Below are 20,255 nucleotides of genomic sequence, written 5' to 3' on the forward strand. Positions count from 1 at the left end.
GTATATGGAGTGTCTTATAGAAGAGGGAGAAGTTACCAGCAAGGATGTGGAGGGGAAAAAAAGACAATTTTAGCAAAACATGCAGCTTCCCAAAACCTATTACATGCCTTCCCCATGTAATAAATCCCAAACTTTTATAACCAGAACTGAATTAGGCAAAGGCCTTAAGAAGTATTTGAAAAAAAAATACTATCAAGAATTCATCATCACGTAACACTAGTCCCTCTAGCAAGTACAAGATTAAAGAAGTAAAAACACCTAACACTTCAGTATCATCAAAAGTATCAAAAGTCGTTACTCATCAGCACATCTCTTCAGATTAAACTGCCATCTCATAGCATCATGTCTAACTTTCCTCTACCACAGTACCAACAGCAGTACCTTAAGCAGACTTAATGGGCCAATTATGTTATTGCTTTATCCCACAGATCAGAGGGATAACCTGAAGTCAAGAGTTTTCAAGTGGTTCTCAAATCTGAATCAGAAATCAAAGCTTCCACAGAAGTTTATGTACATGAAACTAGTTTGGTAGGCACACTTCCAGACTGTATTAGATTTCTAAAGCACACCAAAGCGTTATTCAGTTCCCTATCAGAAGGCACTTTTTAACCACACCCCAAATTTTAAGACATATAGATTAAATATTATTATATGAAGTTAACATTTTAGTAGGTTTAAGAACTTTGCAGCCAAGCTTTATCACCCTATTTTCACATGACACAGGAGAAACACATTCTGGTCTTCAGTAGTTTTCTTTCAGGAATGTCTAACAGGACCCTACATGTTATTCAAAATGAAGACTTTATAATGTTTGGCTGTAGCATTTCCAGAACCAGCCATTCTAAAATAACAGTATGTCTTCAGATTCTCTTCTTTTATGGTAGGCAAATCATCTTGAATTACAGGACTTCTATCCAGCCCTCTAACACTGCAACCTTCCAAGCTGTCTACAGAGTTTTAGTAAGATGATTAATTTTGTACTGCATTTTTTGCAATTGCATCCACAAGTGTAGTTCTTGTTTTAATATTAGTGTAGCTTTCAGGGATGTTCACACCAGAGATCAAATATTTTATCCATGACACTAATCGCAGGTTAAACCCAGTTCAATTTCACCCTTATTTCTTTCAAAAAATAAACCCAAAAAACCTCTTAACATGAACTCTTTGCTGGTTGAGCTTCACAAGGTAGTTAAGTTTCCAGAGGTTTAGAAATACCTGCCATCTGTTTGATTTAAACTTTTATTAGAAATCCATTTGGTCTTGCTTTTCCCTTTGGCATCCTTTCCACTGGGAAATACTGAACAATCAAAGCCTCTGCACTTCAAACTGAGAGAAGGGAAAAGGCAAAAAAGGAGGCAAAAACAGGAACAAGAAAAACTAACCTAGTTTATCGTCAGTCAACTCAAGGTATCATCCAGCTCCTATTAACAGTGTTTTCAACATTCTGAATACACATTTAAGAAGGTCTGACAAGAAAACTATGGTATCATTTGAGAAGAAAAAATTGGAATTGTAAAGAAACAAATATACATAGTAGTTTCTTGGTTTTCTGTAACTCAAGACTTCCTTGCCAAACGAATTAATAAAATCAGATGATAGAAACGCTGCTCTAAGATTTAAGAAAACTCAAGCCATGAAATTAATACATTTGCTTATTGTATAGCAAATGCTTTGCTGAAGTAATCCATTTGCTGCACAGTTCTTGAGATATCCTCATATGTGCTTTTTTTTTTTAACTGCAGAGCTCTCATCAAAAATTCTGAGTTACTTGCCTTGTAGTACCAGTCCTGAAATTTTTTACAGCACTCTTCACTGCAGAAATCTCTCACTACACCATCAAGTTCCTTAGTTGCTCCCTTTTTGCACAGCTGTGAGCAGTAATTACAAGAAACACATCTCAGTCCTAACCGTCTTGCAAAGTCTTGTTTATATAGCAGCTTGCAGCCTGGAAACAGATTTTAAATATTAGGAACAAAGGAATTTTTACAGAGAGATATCACAGTTAAGAATTAAAAATATTGAAAAGTAAATGAATACAACAACAGCTAACAATTGGGGCTTCAGACAAATTCAGGTTGCATAACACACTGTATTTCAAGACATTTTTACCTGAATACCTTTCCTGCACAAATCTATGGTTTCATGTGGCGTCCATATCTTTTTCAAAACACTACGCTTGAATCTGTGCTTATCAAACCCCAAATAAACAGTCAGAAAAAATACATACTTTTCTTTTCATGTAGATCCATGCAAAAGCATTGACTTGGAATTACATTGCTCAGTTACACATTCTCAGAATGCTAGATATCCAGAAAATGACAAGCAGAAATTTTAAGCCAAACACCACCATCCACTAAAACAATACCCTATCTTCAAGGACCAACTTATTTCTATTACTACTTTCATTCATATCAATACAACAAACCACTTAAGACCACTTCATTTTTAAGAACGCTAATAGGTACAAGATGACCTAAGAACCGAGGCATTTATTAAAAATTAGAACTATAAAGTAAGCAATGATCAGTACTGAGAATAATTATGCAATCACAGGATTTTACATATTAAATTTGTTTGGGATTTCTATGCAATTAATGTCTTATATTTTCTTTTCACATCAGGTGTTTGGTTTTGGCTTTTTGGTTTGGGTTGGTTTTTTTGGGGGGTTGGTTTTTTGTTTTGTTCTGGTTTAGATTTTGCATTTGCTATGCAATCATAATTTTATGGTTGCCATAATGAGAGCCATATTCTTCAATAATGTGATCCTCCCTCAAACAAATTAGAAAAGTTATTCTAAGATATTAAATGCACTGAAAGATGAATACTGTAGCTATTGCATAGGCAATTTTGAGAATATAATGTATTTAAACTACCTCAAATCTAGCGTCTATTCAGCTGACGCCTGTATCATCCACTCTGTATCTCTTTAATTGTGCTAATTTTACAGAAGAAAACAGTATGAGAAGACGAAATAGCTGTTTATATTAAACACTGGAGGGATGAGAAAACATCTACACAGACCTCCAACCTAAGTACTGCACCTTTTTTTATGATCTCTCAAATACCACAGTACCACCAAAGACCAGAACTCAAGTCTTCCAAGTGCCCATTCTGCTATGGCATATCATCTAACACATGCAGACTTCTCTACTTCTGTTATGAAACTCAATATGTAACATACATGCTGCACCTCCTCTGGCATACAGAATATAAAAATACTATTTTTACAATGTATTCAGTAATTTCAAAGAAATTACTTGTACCGTTGCCTATTAGGATAGAATTGCCTATGTGTGCAACTGAGATACAATTTTTAAAATCACTAAAAGCACAAGAAAACAAATGGAAGCTGCAGCAGGCAGTTATCTTCCAAAAACAGGTTACTAAGGAATTTTAACTTGCAATGCTAAAAACTTTACTAACAAATTAGATTTGCTAGCAACGTCAGAACAACTATAGAATATCGTACAAATAAGACACTATAGGTAATAAGTATGTTATAAACTGGTGGGGTTTTTTTTAGTTATGTATCTGATTCTTTAACAACAATATAAACACACAAAACAGGCAGTGCAGATTTCAAGTGCCAAATCAAGCAATCATCCTTACAGTGCAACAAATTTGGATGTTAAACGCGCCATTCTGAAGGAAATAATAATCCTGAAGATAGCAGTGTATGCAAACTATGAAAAGCACCCCTTAAAGCACTGAAAATTTCTTGCCAGTATTTTTTTCTGATAGCTGTATCCCTCATTATTGTACGGGGCACCAGATTCTTTTCAGTTCTCTACAGTTCGAGATAGCTCAGCACGGCAATATACCCTCCTCTTCAGCTTTGTCTTAGAAGAGCCATTCAGTGCTGCACCAACCTTTCAAGACTATAGATTCGTAGTACTCTACCATCAATGAGGTGAGCTATGTGCACCCGGCTAAATAGTCTACAAAAAGGAATTGACCTTTTTCTTGGCCGCTAGACCACAGGGAATAAAACTGAAGATGATACCACTGTTAGATTAAAAGAAAAAAAGAAAAAGCAACAGGTAAGAAATTTTCCATCTGAGAGTCAAATATCTTCCACATCTCCATGACTCATGGAAAATAATGAGCAGTGAATATTAAATAAGGGGAAACAAAACGTCCAGAATTCCAGCCCTTAAGACTAAATGCCTGAAAGCCATGGGGCTCTTTATAGACTGGTGACTGCAGGGCTTCTTGCTGAAGGAAGCCTCTATAGAAGACAGAAAATCCATCTTCAAAAAACTTCATGTTGACAGAAGATTGTTACAACCCTGAAGACCTCCAAATTGGGTACAGGCCTTTCCTTCTGCGACATCATGAGCAAAATTCTTCATATTTGTCTGATATTATTTTATTTCTTTGTAATAGGTAACTTAATCCACCTGATCACAGAACATTTGGTTGCTTCAAAATCTTGCCACTTCAGACAAAGGGAAAACACAATGCCTTTATTTTTATAGCATGTACTTTAATTAGGTCCTTGGTGCTCTGTGCATACCTAGGATGTAACTTTTTACTATAATGATATGGTTTTGATTAGAATAGTAAGACGTTCTTTGAAGTATGGAAAAAGGTATCCATCTTTGGCAAAACAGATTCTAAGCTTAAACAACTTGGTCTTCATGGTACACAATGTAAATCCTGAATTAACAGAGCAGCAACATCCATGCTGCCTTTGCAGATGTGACCAAGAAGTGGGCTTTGGCTGATAGTAAGTTGAGGACGAGCAATATCAAAAGCACCAGTTTTCTGACCTTGCCAATATCAACACCAAAATCCTGAGGGTTTGGTGAGCCTAACCCCCCTGGTGACTTGAGTTTTGTGAGTATAAACACTGCCTAAGACAAACAGGTCACAGCCCCAACATTTTGAACAAAAAGAAGTAAAAGCCTAAGTTCCTCAGGATTTCTGCTATAACACCAGACACAAGTTACAGTGTGACCACATGGAAATCTCTAGTGCTTTACAGTGACACTAGGAGAAAACAGCTCTTATCTGGAACAAAAATGTAACTGCAGGTCATTTCATTCAAGCTACACAGGTAATCAATTATGTTCTTTAGCAACATTCTAACAGACCACCACCCTGCAGGTCAATTGTCTCAGACAGAACAATAAGGAGCATTTTCAGATAAAGTATTTCCAACTCAAATCTGAACAAAAAACCAAGCAGCTGAGTACCTGCTAAATCAACATAACACATCCTTAATTGTGCTATTAGAATTCTGCCTTCCAAGCAAAACTCACCTCAAAACCTACCCCTTCCAACAGCCCTGAACTTTGGCTCCCCACATCAGCTCTAGAGAGAGGGTAAGGACTGGAGCACATGCAACAGAAGCTTACTGACAGGACAACACACGAGAAGCTCCTCCAAACCTTTTCTTCAAGTGTGTTCCAGGTCAAGAGAGCATCCCTTCTCTTGGCAGACCCAAGAACTGTCAGGTCCAGTCCTGCAGAGCTACCCACAGTAGGAAACCTGCTTCACTTGACTGTCTGCAGACTCAGAGCAAACAAGCTACTAACAACCTGACCCTACTCTACCAGCAGCAACTACCTGGATGAGGGAAGTTCTGTACATTCACACATCAAACAGCTGTGAAAAAGGAATGCTGAACTAAAAACATCTCCCGAGTCCTCAACACCAGTTTCTTTTTAGAAGATGTTCTTCTCTGTACTATAGAAAGCAACTGTTCCATCCTAAAAGCAATTAATTTTTTACCTTGGAAAGGCTGTACTACTAGACTCCCTTCTTCTCCTTCAAGCGACATACAAGACTTGCTGCTCTCTCATCTTGGAATAACTTCAACTGTTACCCTTTAGCAACTTCATCTAGAGAAGAATAACAACAGGCCTGTTGTATGCCAAACCACCTGTAGTATCAAGCAGCCTGTAGCATCACAGGCTAGGTCTGGAAGATTTCCGGAGCTATGTTCCATCCACATCTTTATGCTGCCTCCATCTGCATTGATTTGAATGCAATAGCCCCCTCTTCCATACACACATTCCTATCACCTGCTGTCTGTGGCTTCATAATAAACATCACTATCCTTAGGAAAACAGATGCAGTGCCACCAATTTCAGGTCCTGCTTGGTTTACCGTTAAAAGAGACTCCATCTTCTCTGAATAACAGAAAGGCTGTGTATCCCACTTCCTTCCTCGTCTTCTGCTTAAGAATATTACTTTATTGTTCAACTCAACTTTTATACATCCTCAGTTTATCCTACTATTTTCTAATGTTAGATACTAGCTCCTTCCTTTCTCCTCCCTCCTACTCCCCTCCAGTTAATGAGTTTTTGCTTGTTCCTAAGTCTTTTCAAGTTGATTATCCTTTCAGGTTAATAAGAAACATCTTTATAAGCTTTCTTCTTCGTGTGCTTATAATCTCAGCACCTTAAAATGCCATCAGTCCTTATCTGCAATATTGCATATTCTCTTAAGTAACTGTCTCAAACCTCTTCAAAGACTTAGTGGAATTGACACTGAAGAACACCAATATAACAAGAACTCCTGCAGTCAAACAATGCACAGGATTTCACTTTATATTCTTTACCATGTTAGAAATTAGCTCTCCATCTCAAGATTCAGCACAGCTTGTACTCAAAATTTAGGTGACATGACATTAACAGTATCAACATTCTCCCTCTACAGACAGAGGCAAGATAAACAATCTCTTCCTCAGCATAGTTCTGCCTTTTGACTTTTTAAACCACAAGAATGCTGTCAAAAGTATCAAAATCCAGGTTAACAAGTTAAAATTTTCAAGTAATTCCAGAAGATATGCATCCAACAAGCACTCATTGGAAACTACATCCACACAATCAGACTCTTCCGTAAGTGAAACACCACAAGAACCAGCTCTTTCACGTGTGCTTGTCTGGAAGGTGTAGACCTGTGCTCCCCTTCAGCACAGCCAAGGGCCTTCACTTGGTGCTTCTGCAGCAAGGGAGCCTGTTAAATGTTTCATAAAGGACTCTTCCCATTTGAATATGCTGTCTTTTTTTGTTGGGTTTTTTTTTTTCTTCAGTAACTCATTTTCATCAGCAGAAAAGTAACTTTGAGCTTTTACAGTAACACAATTTGTTCAGAATAGTCACCTGCAGCTCAACAAATTAATACCAGACTACTAAGACTACATGGCCTGAACAATGCACTGTGCGAGAGCTCTCCAACAAAAACTGCCGCAGCTCAAACAGAAGTCAGAGATTTCCTGTTGTAACTGTTGTCCATAGCAGACAAAGGAGATCATAGTCTCTCGGAATAACTCAAGAACCTCAAAATCCTTCCAAAGTTGGCTCCCACTTGTCTACTAACCTGATTTGTGGGAAAGGAATACCCTCCCTCAGTAACAAGACTCCTGCAGTTGTGAAGAGCATTTTTATGGATCATACATTTTACAGTATTTAACATGTTTTGCTTTTCACTTGTCTCCTTTTGCCAGGATATTCCAACTCAGCAACAAATAAACCTTCAAAAGAAAGCCACAAGGAAGCTGATACTTCAGGTTAGAATTTATCTCAAGAGGGACACCACCAAAGAACGCGGTCAGCAGCAGAATAAAACTGCCCAACACAGGAGGCTACAGTTGAAAAGGCATCACAGCAAGCACAGGAGTTTTTTAACATGGTAGGCCAAGATCAGAGCTGCAGAGAGGTAGGTAATAACAGGTCTGTGAAGCACAAACCCAAGAGCTTGTAACAGAAGATTTCCATTATGTAAAACACTTAACTGTGATATGAAATTTTACATATACTAAATAGAATTTCTTTTCCCTCTAACTACATTCTATACTATTTATCAAACCTCAATCGTTTTATGAGGTCCTATTACAAAGTAGCATGCAGTTAGGGAGTAGTAATTACACCATAAGATTTTTCATAAAAATGGATGCTTTACTACAGTCTTCAGAAAGTTCTAACTTCAGAAAGTATGCTAACCCAAATTCTGCACATTTTACTTTTATAAGGTTTGTCAGTGTCTCTAAAAAGAGGTAAGTTGATAATGTAAACTACAAAAAAAGCTGTGTTTAAACAATTTCTGTTGCTCTCACATTTAACAATAACTAAACCAAGAAACAGGAATTAAGAGGTTCAAGCAGGCTTGATGGCAACCCCTTCACGCAGGGGAACGCAGGAGCTCAGCACAGCCCAGCATATCAACTTTTCCTCAGTGCTGTTGTTTCTCCACCTACTGGAGAAGCCCAGCAACCAAGTTTTAACAACACTTCATATCACACATCAGTTTTGAAACCAGTTTGTTTATGTTTCTAGAGACAGCAGGAACTGCTATAAATTTCAGGTTATTTCTTAACTGGTTATGAAACATGACCCATAAGCATCTGTATAAAATTTAATGTGCTCGTGTTTAGGCTCTTTCCAGTATCTGTAGTGTTTTCATATACATCCAACAATTAAAACCTAAAAATTTAATAGCATACTTTACCAAACAACCCACTGTGTAGCCATGGTTGGAAAAACGCCACTGAAATCTACAGTGCTTTAACTATATATACACCTTTCCTAGACATACTCATTTCTGAAGTCACTTAATTTCCTAGATTTCTTTTTCTGCTTGTCAGCTCTACAGTGTTTCAAAAGGGATTATCTCTAATTAGATGAAACATCGGAATAGTCTACATTGAGTTTCACTTGCAGAATCCCTAATTCTATACTACCAAGATGACAGTACAGTGCTAGTTTCATAGCTGCCTTATCTGTATTATCTATTTGAAAGGAACTCCCAAGGATCAGATAACCGAGTTACTCCATAGCTCACTGCCTTCAAGCAGCAGACTACTGGATATAATGTTATTAAAATTCACATTATAAAATTATTACAAAGCCTGTGTTATTTAAATCATAATACTTAGTTCTATTCAAAAGACTGACGAAATGCAAAATCAGTCTACAAAAAAGTTATGGTGATACTCACCATGAAATAGTTGCATTGCTGGACTGCCAAAGACTGACCTATTCTAGAGCCCAGACCCTCAGAAGGGATATATATTAAAAAAAACCAACACTCAGTAACTTTAAGAATTCCCCAGGATTAAAAAGTTGCAGAGCCTGTCCTCAACTGTCACTCATGCACCTATACGTACATACATAAAAACCCACAAGCAACTTTATCTTCTTGCTTTAGCATATACAACATACACCTTATTTATTTAGATACTGGTATTTTGGAATGAGGCATTCTAGTGGCAAAACACGAGGGCAGTTTAACTTCCAAAGCCTCAGCACCAGGGGAACAGATTGAACTCTTTCACCTATTCCATTCAGGTTATTCTACCTCCATGTAGCATCTGAGTTTTGGACAGAAAAAGCATAGTTTACCCCACTGAAGAATTAATAATCCTCTTCAGTACAAATGACAGGTCAGTTCTAATTACACCTCACTGCAATGGAAGTTTCAGCTGGTCACTGCACATGTTTTTAAATATCTGAAGAGAAACATATAAAGAAACGGAGTTGAAATGAAACTGCACAGAAACACTGACCCCAGAGACTTTAATGTGGGTGCCAGGGGTTTTGTGTAAATATATACATATTTGCATGTGTAAAAAAAACCCAGGTATGAAGAATGCGAGCAGAGGAATAATGACATCTTCAGTACCCCAGCTAGTCCAGCTAGGGAATCATAAGCAGTCAAGGGGTCTTTGTGGCTGATCTTAATACGCTTCCCCATCAATCTGCTTGGAGACCAACAAATAAGCACTCTTACAGAAACTTCCAACACCTGTTTAACTTCTGTGGATTTCATCTAGGAGCCTTCTTCTAAAAACACATACCTGAAATTTTCCAGTATTTTCCCTTTAGAGTCCAATTTCTTCCAAAAAATGCCAACAACTTTTGTGACTAAACACAAGATTATTTCTTCTCCAATTGTAATATTTTTGTCTTCTGGGGTGAAGAATAATTCCATGCTCAACAAAATAATCTATGTTGGTAAAGTTTCTTAAACACTTCACAATTATCAAAACCAGCATGGCTTCCATATCCAACAAGTTTATTTGTTACGTCTACTAGTTTTTCTACTTTACACAGTTGTATATATTTTTGGAAAAAGGTTATGACATCAAGGAAGAACAGTGGTATTTGGGTGCCTGGAAAAAGGGGAAGAGAAATTTATCACCTCTGATGATGGAACTTCTATTTGTTGACATCCACTCAGTCCACCTAAAGACCTGGCCCTCTCCTCCCCACATCAGATCTAAACACTGTTACCTCTTGGATCCCACTATTCCTGCAGCAATCAATGACAGCTCTTGGTTTTCCCTTAAAATACAGGGCCTAGGCTGTTTGTACAGAGTTTCTGTCCAGGTCAGCAGTTTACCTTCCTTGGATAACACAGCAAACTTTTTTTTCATATGCATCATAAAAAAGTAGACCTAAGCTACAGCTAGCAGATGTGTGCCGTATTTATTCAAGTTACATTCTATTTCATGGTGCTTTTGACTACCTTCTCTCTACTATTCAGTGGTTCAGATCATCACAGTAAGCTGATAAAACTTTGTTTTAATGGTAACATTTGGTGTATTCATCCTCACAGAGACCATCTCTGCTCTCAAGGTGGCAATCCAACAGATGCAAACTCAGGACTTGCACTAAGACATCCAGCAACAGATTCCTCCATTTAGTAAATGTATTTACACAGGAGAGAGTGTTTTTATTTCTTTCCTTCCTCAAATCTTTGAATAGGAAATACAAGTCCTCACTTATTTCTAGTCTCCTCATACAAAAATATATCTATGGAAGTAGCAATATGGCATAGCTCACATTATGAATCTAACTGATTTCACAGCCTCCAGGCTTTAAAACAAAGGAGTTACAAGTATTCACACTCATACTGGCATATACTTGTAATCTCCAGACCAAAAAGGTTTGCTCTTGTCATATAATATATTCTGTGGAATTGTTTTATTCATAGAAACAATTTCTAGCTAGATGCTACTGAGCACTGCAATGATAGATTGTAAAACCAGAAGACCTGGCTTTGTCCTTTCTTCCTCTCCAGATCTCACTTTGCAGTCCATAATGCAAGAAGAAAGTAATGATGGCAAGAAAACTAAAGCCACCACACTCCATTGAACAGAAATACAAGACCGCAGAATCCATCGCTATACGGAGAAGGCACAGAGGGAAGGCTACCTCCAGCCCTGCATCCTACCTCTCCAGTTTAACAGGATCCTGCTACAAGTAAATTGGCACATGCAGCATTTAATCTGCTTGAAAGCAGAGATCTTCAGCAAGGTTTATCAAATGATAGTGAAAGCACTGTTATTATAACTAAAGAAAAAAAATATTCACTATTATCCTCCAGAGATAGGTCATCCAAACTTGCAGGTAAACTTCTAAGATCAGGATTAAATACCATTATTTAAAGACAGCTCATCAGAAGTGGAAAAGATAGGTTCTTGTCAAGACTGTATTTTGCTGTTTCTATTAACACAACATTTTAATGCAACTTAATAGAATCTTATGCCCATATACCTCCTTTTTAGTTTGGTTTCTCTTTAAAAATCCAAATCATTAGTCAGGAAAATTATAACAACAGTAACCAACATACACCAACAGGCATCACTGGAGTTATTGCTTAAATAACCATTCTAAGCCACACAGAATTTCCACTGTTGTATCAGATTTTGAAAATACTAATCAAAAGAAAAAGCTTGGCATTCCTTAATGCAGTTAGTGTTGGTATAGCTCCTGCATAAATTTCAAAAAAAGAATTTCTGTATAATTTTTTTGTGCATATTTATATATGCATGTACACACACACACTTAAAAGTCTTGCCCACTCTTCCTTAACCTGGAGTAAGTGGTGAAAAACTCAACAAAAGACCACAGAAGCAGATCAGATAAATTAATGGGAACATGCACACCACTAGTAATAATGAAGAAATTTCTGCTTCAACCTCAAGTACAACAGTTTTTTACCTTGAATTTTAACGTTAAATATTAACATAGTAAGTCAACTGCAATAAAGCTACAATGACCAATACCTTAGAAAAAAAAATAATACATACATACCTTCGCTACAAAAGGGCCTTTTAATGCCAGAGAAATTCACCGTCTCATGCAGCGTTTTCTCTTCTTGACAGTATTCACAGTATGTAACTATGCAGTGCAGTTTCTTATAATCATCACAACATGCTCTGCTGCAGAACTGATATACTTTGTTCTAAATGCAAAGTTGCAAAGCATCACAAATAGGGTTAATGATAAAATCTTAAGGTCTGGATAGTGCAACTCTAAATCATTAAGACATGACTTGAACAAGCAAAGTAAACAGAAGTGCAACCACACAATTAGGGTATGATTTCTAATGCTAAAAATTAACAGCTCTCACTCAAGCTGGCAGCGAGTGCTTCAAATACTTACCATTCCATATGAAAATTCTCAACAGAAAATATGCCAATCTTAGCATATCCTCTTCAGATACTTCTCTCAGTTCATGGAGAAGTGTAACAATGGTCTATTATATCTACAGTCATACAATAACTGAAGATGAAAGCAGATTCCAAACTTATAGCTGATCTGAGAAATTACATTCTTCTTTAAATTCCACAGATGCATTTTTATTTTTTATTTATGAACAAAGACTTCTGCTTTTATCCATACTGAAGTTAAGTGGTATTCTACAGAACCAGGTAGATTTTATTAAGTTAACTTTTTAAGCTTCAATAACTTATAAAATAGCTATCTAGAGAAACTGTATTTGAGTTAAAGGTTTAAACTTTTAAACACTTCATCATTCTAAAAACACCAAAAGCCCCCTTACCTCCCATTCCAGTACTTCTGGCTTTGAACAAAAAGAACTTTTGCAATAATTACATTTCAACTGAATATCAGTGGGAGAAACAAACTGACCATTTGTTGAAGACTGCACACTGAGAGTCTGAAAGACATAAATATATATACACATCACTAAAAAAGTTACTTTTAAAATGTGTTTTTTCAATGAAGCCTATAGCGTTTGAGAATTTGACAGGTTATAAATAAATTTGGAAGCATTTCTGGCAAAAGCCCAACAGGTTAGTCTTCTCCCTTGTCATCTTAGGTTTTCCAAGCTCGAATCTTTACCCTTGCTTCCACCATAATTACTTTAGGTCTTCCTTCTTCTACCTTACTTTTCTAATGGCTGTTATTTAAGGGTAATGACAAACAACAAATGCCAAAAAAAGTCTCCCAAAACTGAACACTTGTTAATCACAAAACATGTATTTGCAGATAAATGCATTTCACTTGCCTTATTTTGGTCACAGAAGTTCAAAGACCAACAAACAAGTATTTTCTAATCCAAACTTCACCAAGGTAGATCATCTACACCTTACTTAAGCATATCACTTAAAAATACAAATGCCAAAGTAAAATGCCTTCAGTGAGAAACCCTGCATTTACTCAGATTAAGAGAAAACTAGCTCACAGTCCTAGCTGATCTCAATCACTAAGGCAGGAAGATGCAATCATTAAAGAGCCAGCCCCTACAAGATTAAGGGTTTTCAGACTGAGAAAAATACTATAGATTGCATTTGTAGTAGGCATAAGAATTTAATTCTGGACCTAATTCACTTATGTATTTTTGAGGCAATCGGTAGATAGAGAACTCAGTTTTACAGTATCTGTAGCCTTCCTGTAGGTCTTACGTGCCTATAGAACATTGTCTTTTGGACATTCCTTAAATCAAGCAACAACTATTGGTGTATCACACATACAATGTTCAAGACAAAATCTGAATCACTAGTTATCACAGTCACTTCAAGAATCTAGAGGACAAATTTCTTACATTCGCCATCTCGACAAACTTTCCCACATCATTTGCAACAAGACAAATATATTTAAAGACAAGTTCTCTTCAGACAAGATTTGTTACTACCTCTCCAACTCGTAACAGTGAAAATGTACAACACTCCTGTTACAGGATACTTTTCTTCAGACTCTCATGTTACTAAGGGTTCACCTACACTAAAGAAAAAAACAGTATTGTGATAGCACTGATTACTCACACAAACCCTCACGTAAGTGGGCCGGTACAGCTAAGTGCTAGCTAGCAGTGCAGAGTACCATTTTGTGCAGATGCACTAATTCTGTACCAGGGGGTTGCAGGTATTAAGCAGGCATGCACATTTCCCAATCACAGACAGGACCCGAGAACAAAATGCCATATACAGCAGAAAAGATGCCACCTTTATCCCAACAGCCCATTGTCCTATAATAACTTTAACAGTCTGATGCCCACATACAGTATTGCCATATTTTCCCCACGATAACCAGCAAATGTCCCTGTGTTTGAGAGAGGTTTGCTAGACTCTGGCTGCTCTAAACAGGCAGCTGAAAACTTGTACTAACAGGGGAGCCACAAAGGCATTTTAAGTTCAAGGTCCAACCTGATTTTTGCAAGGTTCTTCCCAGAGCAAGCACCATGCTCAACACGTGCTGCCATGTGGGTTATGAAAGCACAATGTGAGTCCTAGGAGTTCTGGCTGAAAACAAGAAGAAATCAAGAAGCAAGTATACCCACCACCCCCAGTTCAGGAATGATTAAAGAACTAGCAGATGTGACAACTTGTACAAAACACTGAAGACAGAGGGAGGAACAAAGACTAAATGCATCAAATGCTCATCAACTGAGGAGCAACCATATTTTTTGACGTCTGTAACCACCTTTAAATATGGGACAAAAACAGCCTATTGTGAGGGCTAGAAGTTAAAAGCTACATGTGGGTTTTTTTGTTGTTTTCCGATATATGACACTGTTGGCTGCTTTTATTTCTTTTCCCAACTGTTTGCTGTGGTAGCATTTCAGCCCTTATGTAGTTTGGGGGTTAGTAACTGAACAATAACTAAAGCTAGTGATGAGAGAACAACAGGACTTGAGACTGTTTAAAACTTGTTTTGAAGAATATTTACATCTAAAGTAGACCCAGAAAATCTCAACAATTAAGCATTACTATTTCTAAAACAAAACCATTTTATCATAAACTCCTAAGCTCAACTAAATATTTTCCCACAGAAATTAGTAAAGAACTGAATTCATATTACTGAAATCTCTAAACCAAGTAAAAGACGGCTGTAAAACCGAGTTAATCACAAGATGATTCTGTATACCTCCTTAAAGTTCCATTATACTGCTTACAATTCAGAACTGCTTCTGTATAGTATTTTAATGAGTCAAAATGACATGCACACTATTTTCATCATCTTTGCCTCTAACTTACAAGGTGCTTAAAGAGTATCTCTAGGAATTATTTGGGAGCATTACTACACACAGTAACACAGCAAGAACATCATAAATTCATAAAAATATTTCACAGGTCACCCCACACAGCAAGGTTTTATCAATGTTGTGCTTTATCAAAAATATCTGTGAAATATATGTATGTGTGTGTACATGTGTCTTTTGTGTATCTTAAATTCAATCAAAAACCAGTTGTTTAATCTGACTTTTTGAGTCTGCCCTGAACAAGAGCATGGGAAGTGCCAAGCAAAGGGAAAAATTGTAAAGCCCTTTTCAGCCTTTAATACAACCACCTCAAACTGCTCTCGGCTGCCAAATTACTAATGAACAGTAGGCAGGCACAGCCTAGGACTCGGCTGAGAAAGCCAGTGTAGCAGCACGGCTTCTGGCCTGCCCCTGTCCCCACAGCACAAGCGACTGAGGGGCTATCCTTGCTCACAGCAACACAAAATCAAATTGTGGAAACATTTCTGTACATAAATGTATACGTGGGTAGTAGGTAACCAGTCTGGTTTGGTTATTTCTAGTTGAGAAAAAATAACTTTGAAAGAATAAAGTAATTCTTAGCGTAAAAAGAGAAGCAACTACATACAAGGTATCTTTTACACGTGGTGATCCGCTATGACTGTTCCACAGGCAAAATCAAGGGCACTAAATTAAGCAGGGAAGGAACCAAACACTTCCCCTAATGCGTTCGCACACAGAGACCACCTTCCAGCCTCAGTGTGGGAGCCTCCATTATTTTTATTATGATCAAATTTGGAAAAGTATTTCTGTGACAAGAACGACAAGCTTCCTCCATGCTCCCTGCTGCAAGATACTCCTTTTTTAAAATACATGTATGTGTGTGTGCAAGAAAGATAGAAGGTATGTAACAAAGAACACTTACAGATACCATAATGATGGTGAAAGATAACACAATATTAGTGAATAACTAGAGTGAGTAACTTGCTAAAACCCGCTGTACTTAAAATTCTTACACATATTGGTCCTACAACACTCTAGATACACCCATAAATTGAAGGGGGATGGGGGTGGGAATCAAATCTTTAGCACACGTTATCTGAAAAATTTTGCATAGACTTGTGTTTTGCAAGATAGCTTGACTTTTAAGACATTTACACAGTTGCCAACTTTGGGAAGACACTCGTAGTACAGCCTCCATGTTTACAATAAAAAAGTGAGTAGTTTATTTTTTCTTAAGAGACAAGTTCAGAGCAAGATCTTCAACTAACCCAGTAAAGGTACTGATGCTGGCTTAAAACAATACAACTTTGGAACAGTTCTGTCCTTAACTCTGCTATATCATCCCCCAATACAAAGCATGAAAGACAAGAAGATAGTCACACTATTCTACCACCAACTACCAAAGAAAAACCACATCAAGCAGGCTATTCTCCCTATTTTACCCTTCTTTCTTACAAGGATGAATGCTCTTGCAAGCTGTCCACACAAAGGAGAATATAGGTATGGATGCAAGTTGCACAACAAGCAGTTCAACTGAATCTTTCAAACATTTTAGTACGTTAAAACAACAGTTAGCTAGAAACAGAAAAGGTTTTTCCTAAGATAAAATGACAATCAACCCTAAAGTATTGCGAACAAATTGGGAATTTAAACATTCCAACTCATTTGTAAACCAAAAGGACTAAAATTTTTGCAGAAGGGAGAGACAGACCTAAAATAGCAGTTACTCTGTTCTGAGAAGGTAATCCCTAACAAAAAGAATTGTCATTCATAACATATAGGAAGAACAGGCCCAGAAAGAAAAAAGGGTTAATATAATGCCATAAAATTAAAACAAAAGTTACCTGCATTAGTAAACAGTGAAAAATATGGAGCACCACAGCAAATCAGCCATTCCTCAAAAGACCATTACAGAAAGCATTGCAATTGACCAAATGGATTAAACCATTTTCTCAATTTAGGTTCAATCTCTTAACATGTCACTTAAGATATAAAAAAAGCCTCAAGGAAACACTTACAGTCCAATGCTCACATTGTGGTATACTGTCCTTTCCACCTAAATACTAAATGAACGGAACAAAGAAGCTGTTGTCATACAATCAATTCTTATCTAATGGTTAATACATTTTATTCTTCTAGACAGTGAATATATGAAAACTATCAAAAGTTAGAATCTGGTAGAATCGTTTGAGCAAACTAAGCAAGCAAGCGACCACCCATCCATTCTTGGTCTTTACTGAGAACTCACAGACTGTATGGCTGCTCTAATTAAACTCCACTACAACACGGAAGAGACAGATCTACATGTAGCACTGAAACCACAACAGAAGCATCAGAAAGGTCTCAGTAAGATCAGAAATCCATGATCAGCACCAACTGATCTAGCAGTTATATTCAAAAGTGTTGTTTATCTGCAAATCCAAGAAGAGCCAGGCTGCATTTGTCACTCATTAGCTTTATTTTTCTCACTCGAGTAACAGAAAGGTTTTGTTCTGAGAGTTCTCAGGGCTGCAATCAATAGTAAAACCACGTGGAATAAAATAAACGCTGAATGAGTTTGCAAGAAGTATTACAGATTTTTCATTACATACCAACAATCTCCATCCATTTTTATAATCAGATGCACTGACAGACATCTAGTCAATTACTTAGGATGGAAACAGGGAACAGGGCTACATGCTGGACATCCTATACAGAGTATATTAAAAAGAAGTGATTAAGAGATTGCTTTGCTTTCCAGTTAAGAGAAAACAGTGAAGTTTAATGACAAATGGGAAAACCCTGTGTGGGTGTAACTGTTCCTCAACAACACGTGACGTAATCACCAATTACATAGTGCACATCTGGGAAAACTGTTTTTACATACAAAAACTGAAACATTTTAAAAACGTTCTTTGAGCACCTAATCACTGTAACACATGTTACATGTGTTTTGACCTTAAGTCATATTAAAAATATGACATCTTCAAGAAGCATAGTAGCCTCCTCCATTGTGCCTATCATCAGGCTTACAATGCTCTGGTTTCTGGATGTACTTTAAAGGGCTAGCTTCACCCACAAATGTTCTAATAGCTTAGGCTGTAACTTCTTATTTTGGATACAGTCACTATTCCGCACGACACACCTTTGTTAGTGTAATGTTCAACATGAGAATGTTATTGTGTTCAGTGTAGAAGAGATTGAATTTGTTCATTTTCAATGCAAACCAGCAAGGCTCATCTCCATAGAGAGGCAGGGGAGGTAAAAATAAGATGAGCAGTGATATTGCTTTATGTTTACTTATGATAACAAGGAGAAATGGACTGTTATTATCCAATTTTATAAGTTTAAGACAGCAGCTAATGTTATTATTATGAAACAGGACTTTGATCAAAGAAACTGTTATGAGCCAGAAGCATTTATGTTAATTGTAGCTCATAGACATGTATATACAAACAAGTTAGTTTAATATTCAAATACTTAACACAAACACAGGTACACAAATATTTAGGGAGGAAAAGATTTAACACAACAGCTAACCTGAAATTTAGCTACACAACTGGAACTGCAAAAGTTGTACAGTTTTCCATCAGGCACTGTGGCTTGATATTGAGGTAAAGAGTTTCGATTACAAAAGTGGCAAATAATTCCCATACCTAAAAGAAAAATGTAGTTTACAAACAAAATAAACACAAAATAGTAGTAAAAAAAAAAAAAGGGGGGGGGGGGGGGGAGAATATGAAATTGCACCTTCATCTATAAAATTCACTAGAGCATGTTCAACTTTAAGTTAGTTGAACTGATCTATGCCTGCTTTGCATATTGAAGAACACACGTTTTGAGTTATATACCAGATCCTTTCACCCAGATTAAAAATTTTACCTAGAGAATATCATATACGTTGTAACTACCTCTATCCTCGCACAATTTTTGCTTGAGGAGACAAAATGGGGCAGGTTTGGAGCACAAACAAGAGAATATTAATCCATATGCATGAAAATTGCACTACCATTCTGTGACACATCACAGCACATTATGTCTCAATATTTTTTCCTAGGGTGCCTTAAGACAGTCGAAAACTGCTTCTGACATCAAGCAAAAAAGCCAGTGGTTAAAGTGACCCCCTAAGGGGCCATTTACTAGTGCTGAATAAAAGATGATTTTTTTTTTTTTAAGTAAGTTTAAAAACCCTATGAAGTGACACCTGCATAGATGAATTCTAAAACAAAACCACCCCTCCCCCAGTGTTCAAACTTCAAAAAAGTCTACTCTTGTTGATGATGAAAAGCCATCATCCTTTTCACTTACTTTGTGGTTTTGCATATTTTGATTTGTGTGTGTTCATGCATACAGTTGAGCAGTATGGCTCCATATATCCATTAGGTCCTATGCACTGAGTCATGTCAAAAAACCTGCACTGAGCTCTGCAGCCAGTACAAGATGTTAATTTGCCATATTTCTAAAACATAAAACAAAGCAAAACAATCAGTTAAAACTATATTTGGCTTTTGGTTTTAAATTATGGCATAACGAACACAGAGGAAGATGTGCTTATTTACTTCTGCAATTTGCTCCCCCAACAGAAACTTCCTACACCTCCCTCCCTCCCCAGCTAACCTTCATGATCATCTTCTGAAGAGTATTCAGCACTATGGTGGGGTCTCTTACTCCTGAGGGGAAGCTGGCTAAACCTGAACTTCCACGTAAAGACAAAAAACAAATACACACACCCCCAAAAAAATACCCAGCCAACCAACCAACCAGAAAACCCATACCAAACCACCATCTGCAAACTCTGAACTGTGGTACGAGTACACAGCGAGTTGTGCTGAGCTGCAGAGTTTGAAACAAGTCTGCCTTTCTCCTTGTTGATGGGACAATGGTTGTAAGAAACGGAACAGGGAATCTGGCACAGCAAAGTTGAAGAATAAATAGCAGTGCTAAACTTTTTTTAAAAAGGGTACTCTCTAAATGATACCATCTTTAATATTATCAAGTATGAGTCAGACATAGCAGTTTCTTGCTAACAGCACTGTTGGGAGAACCTCTAACTT

The 20,255-nt window shown here is 37.1% G+C and overlaps 1 protein-coding gene across 12 annotated transcripts in view; it reads right to left on the bottom strand.

Moving 5' to 3' along the window:
* Positions 1-20,255, bottom strand: part of ZMYM2 (zinc finger MYM-type containing 2) — a 91,941-nt gene that overhangs the window by 24,246 nt on the left and 47,440 nt on the right. For 11 of the 12 annotated variants that reach the window (XR_003555198.2, XM_027789005.2, XM_027788994.2 and 8 more), the window contains 5 exons: positions 19,510-19,660; positions 18,742-18,857; positions 12,799-12,915; positions 12,048-12,198; positions 1,773-1,945 (listed from right to left, as the gene is read on the bottom strand). Coding sequence is in view for 11 of the 12 variants with exons in the window: in XM_027789005.2 (XP_027644806.1) it covers positions 1,773-1,945; positions 12,048-12,198; positions 12,799-12,915; positions 18,742-18,857; positions 19,510-19,660 (708 nt within the window). In the remaining variant the exon portion in view is untranslated. The remainder of the gene's footprint in view (positions 1-1,772; positions 1,946-12,047; positions 12,199-12,798; positions 12,916-18,741; positions 18,858-19,509; positions 19,661-20,255) is intronic. The other variant, XM_027789022.2, reaches the window with a different exon arrangement.

Source organism: Falco peregrinus, chromosome 4 (genome assembly GCF_023634155.1).
Source record: "Falco peregrinus isolate bFalPer1 chromosome 4, bFalPer1.pri, whole genome shotgun sequence".
Lineage (NCBI taxonomy): Eukaryota > Metazoa > Chordata > Aves > Falconiformes > Falconidae > Falco > Falco peregrinus.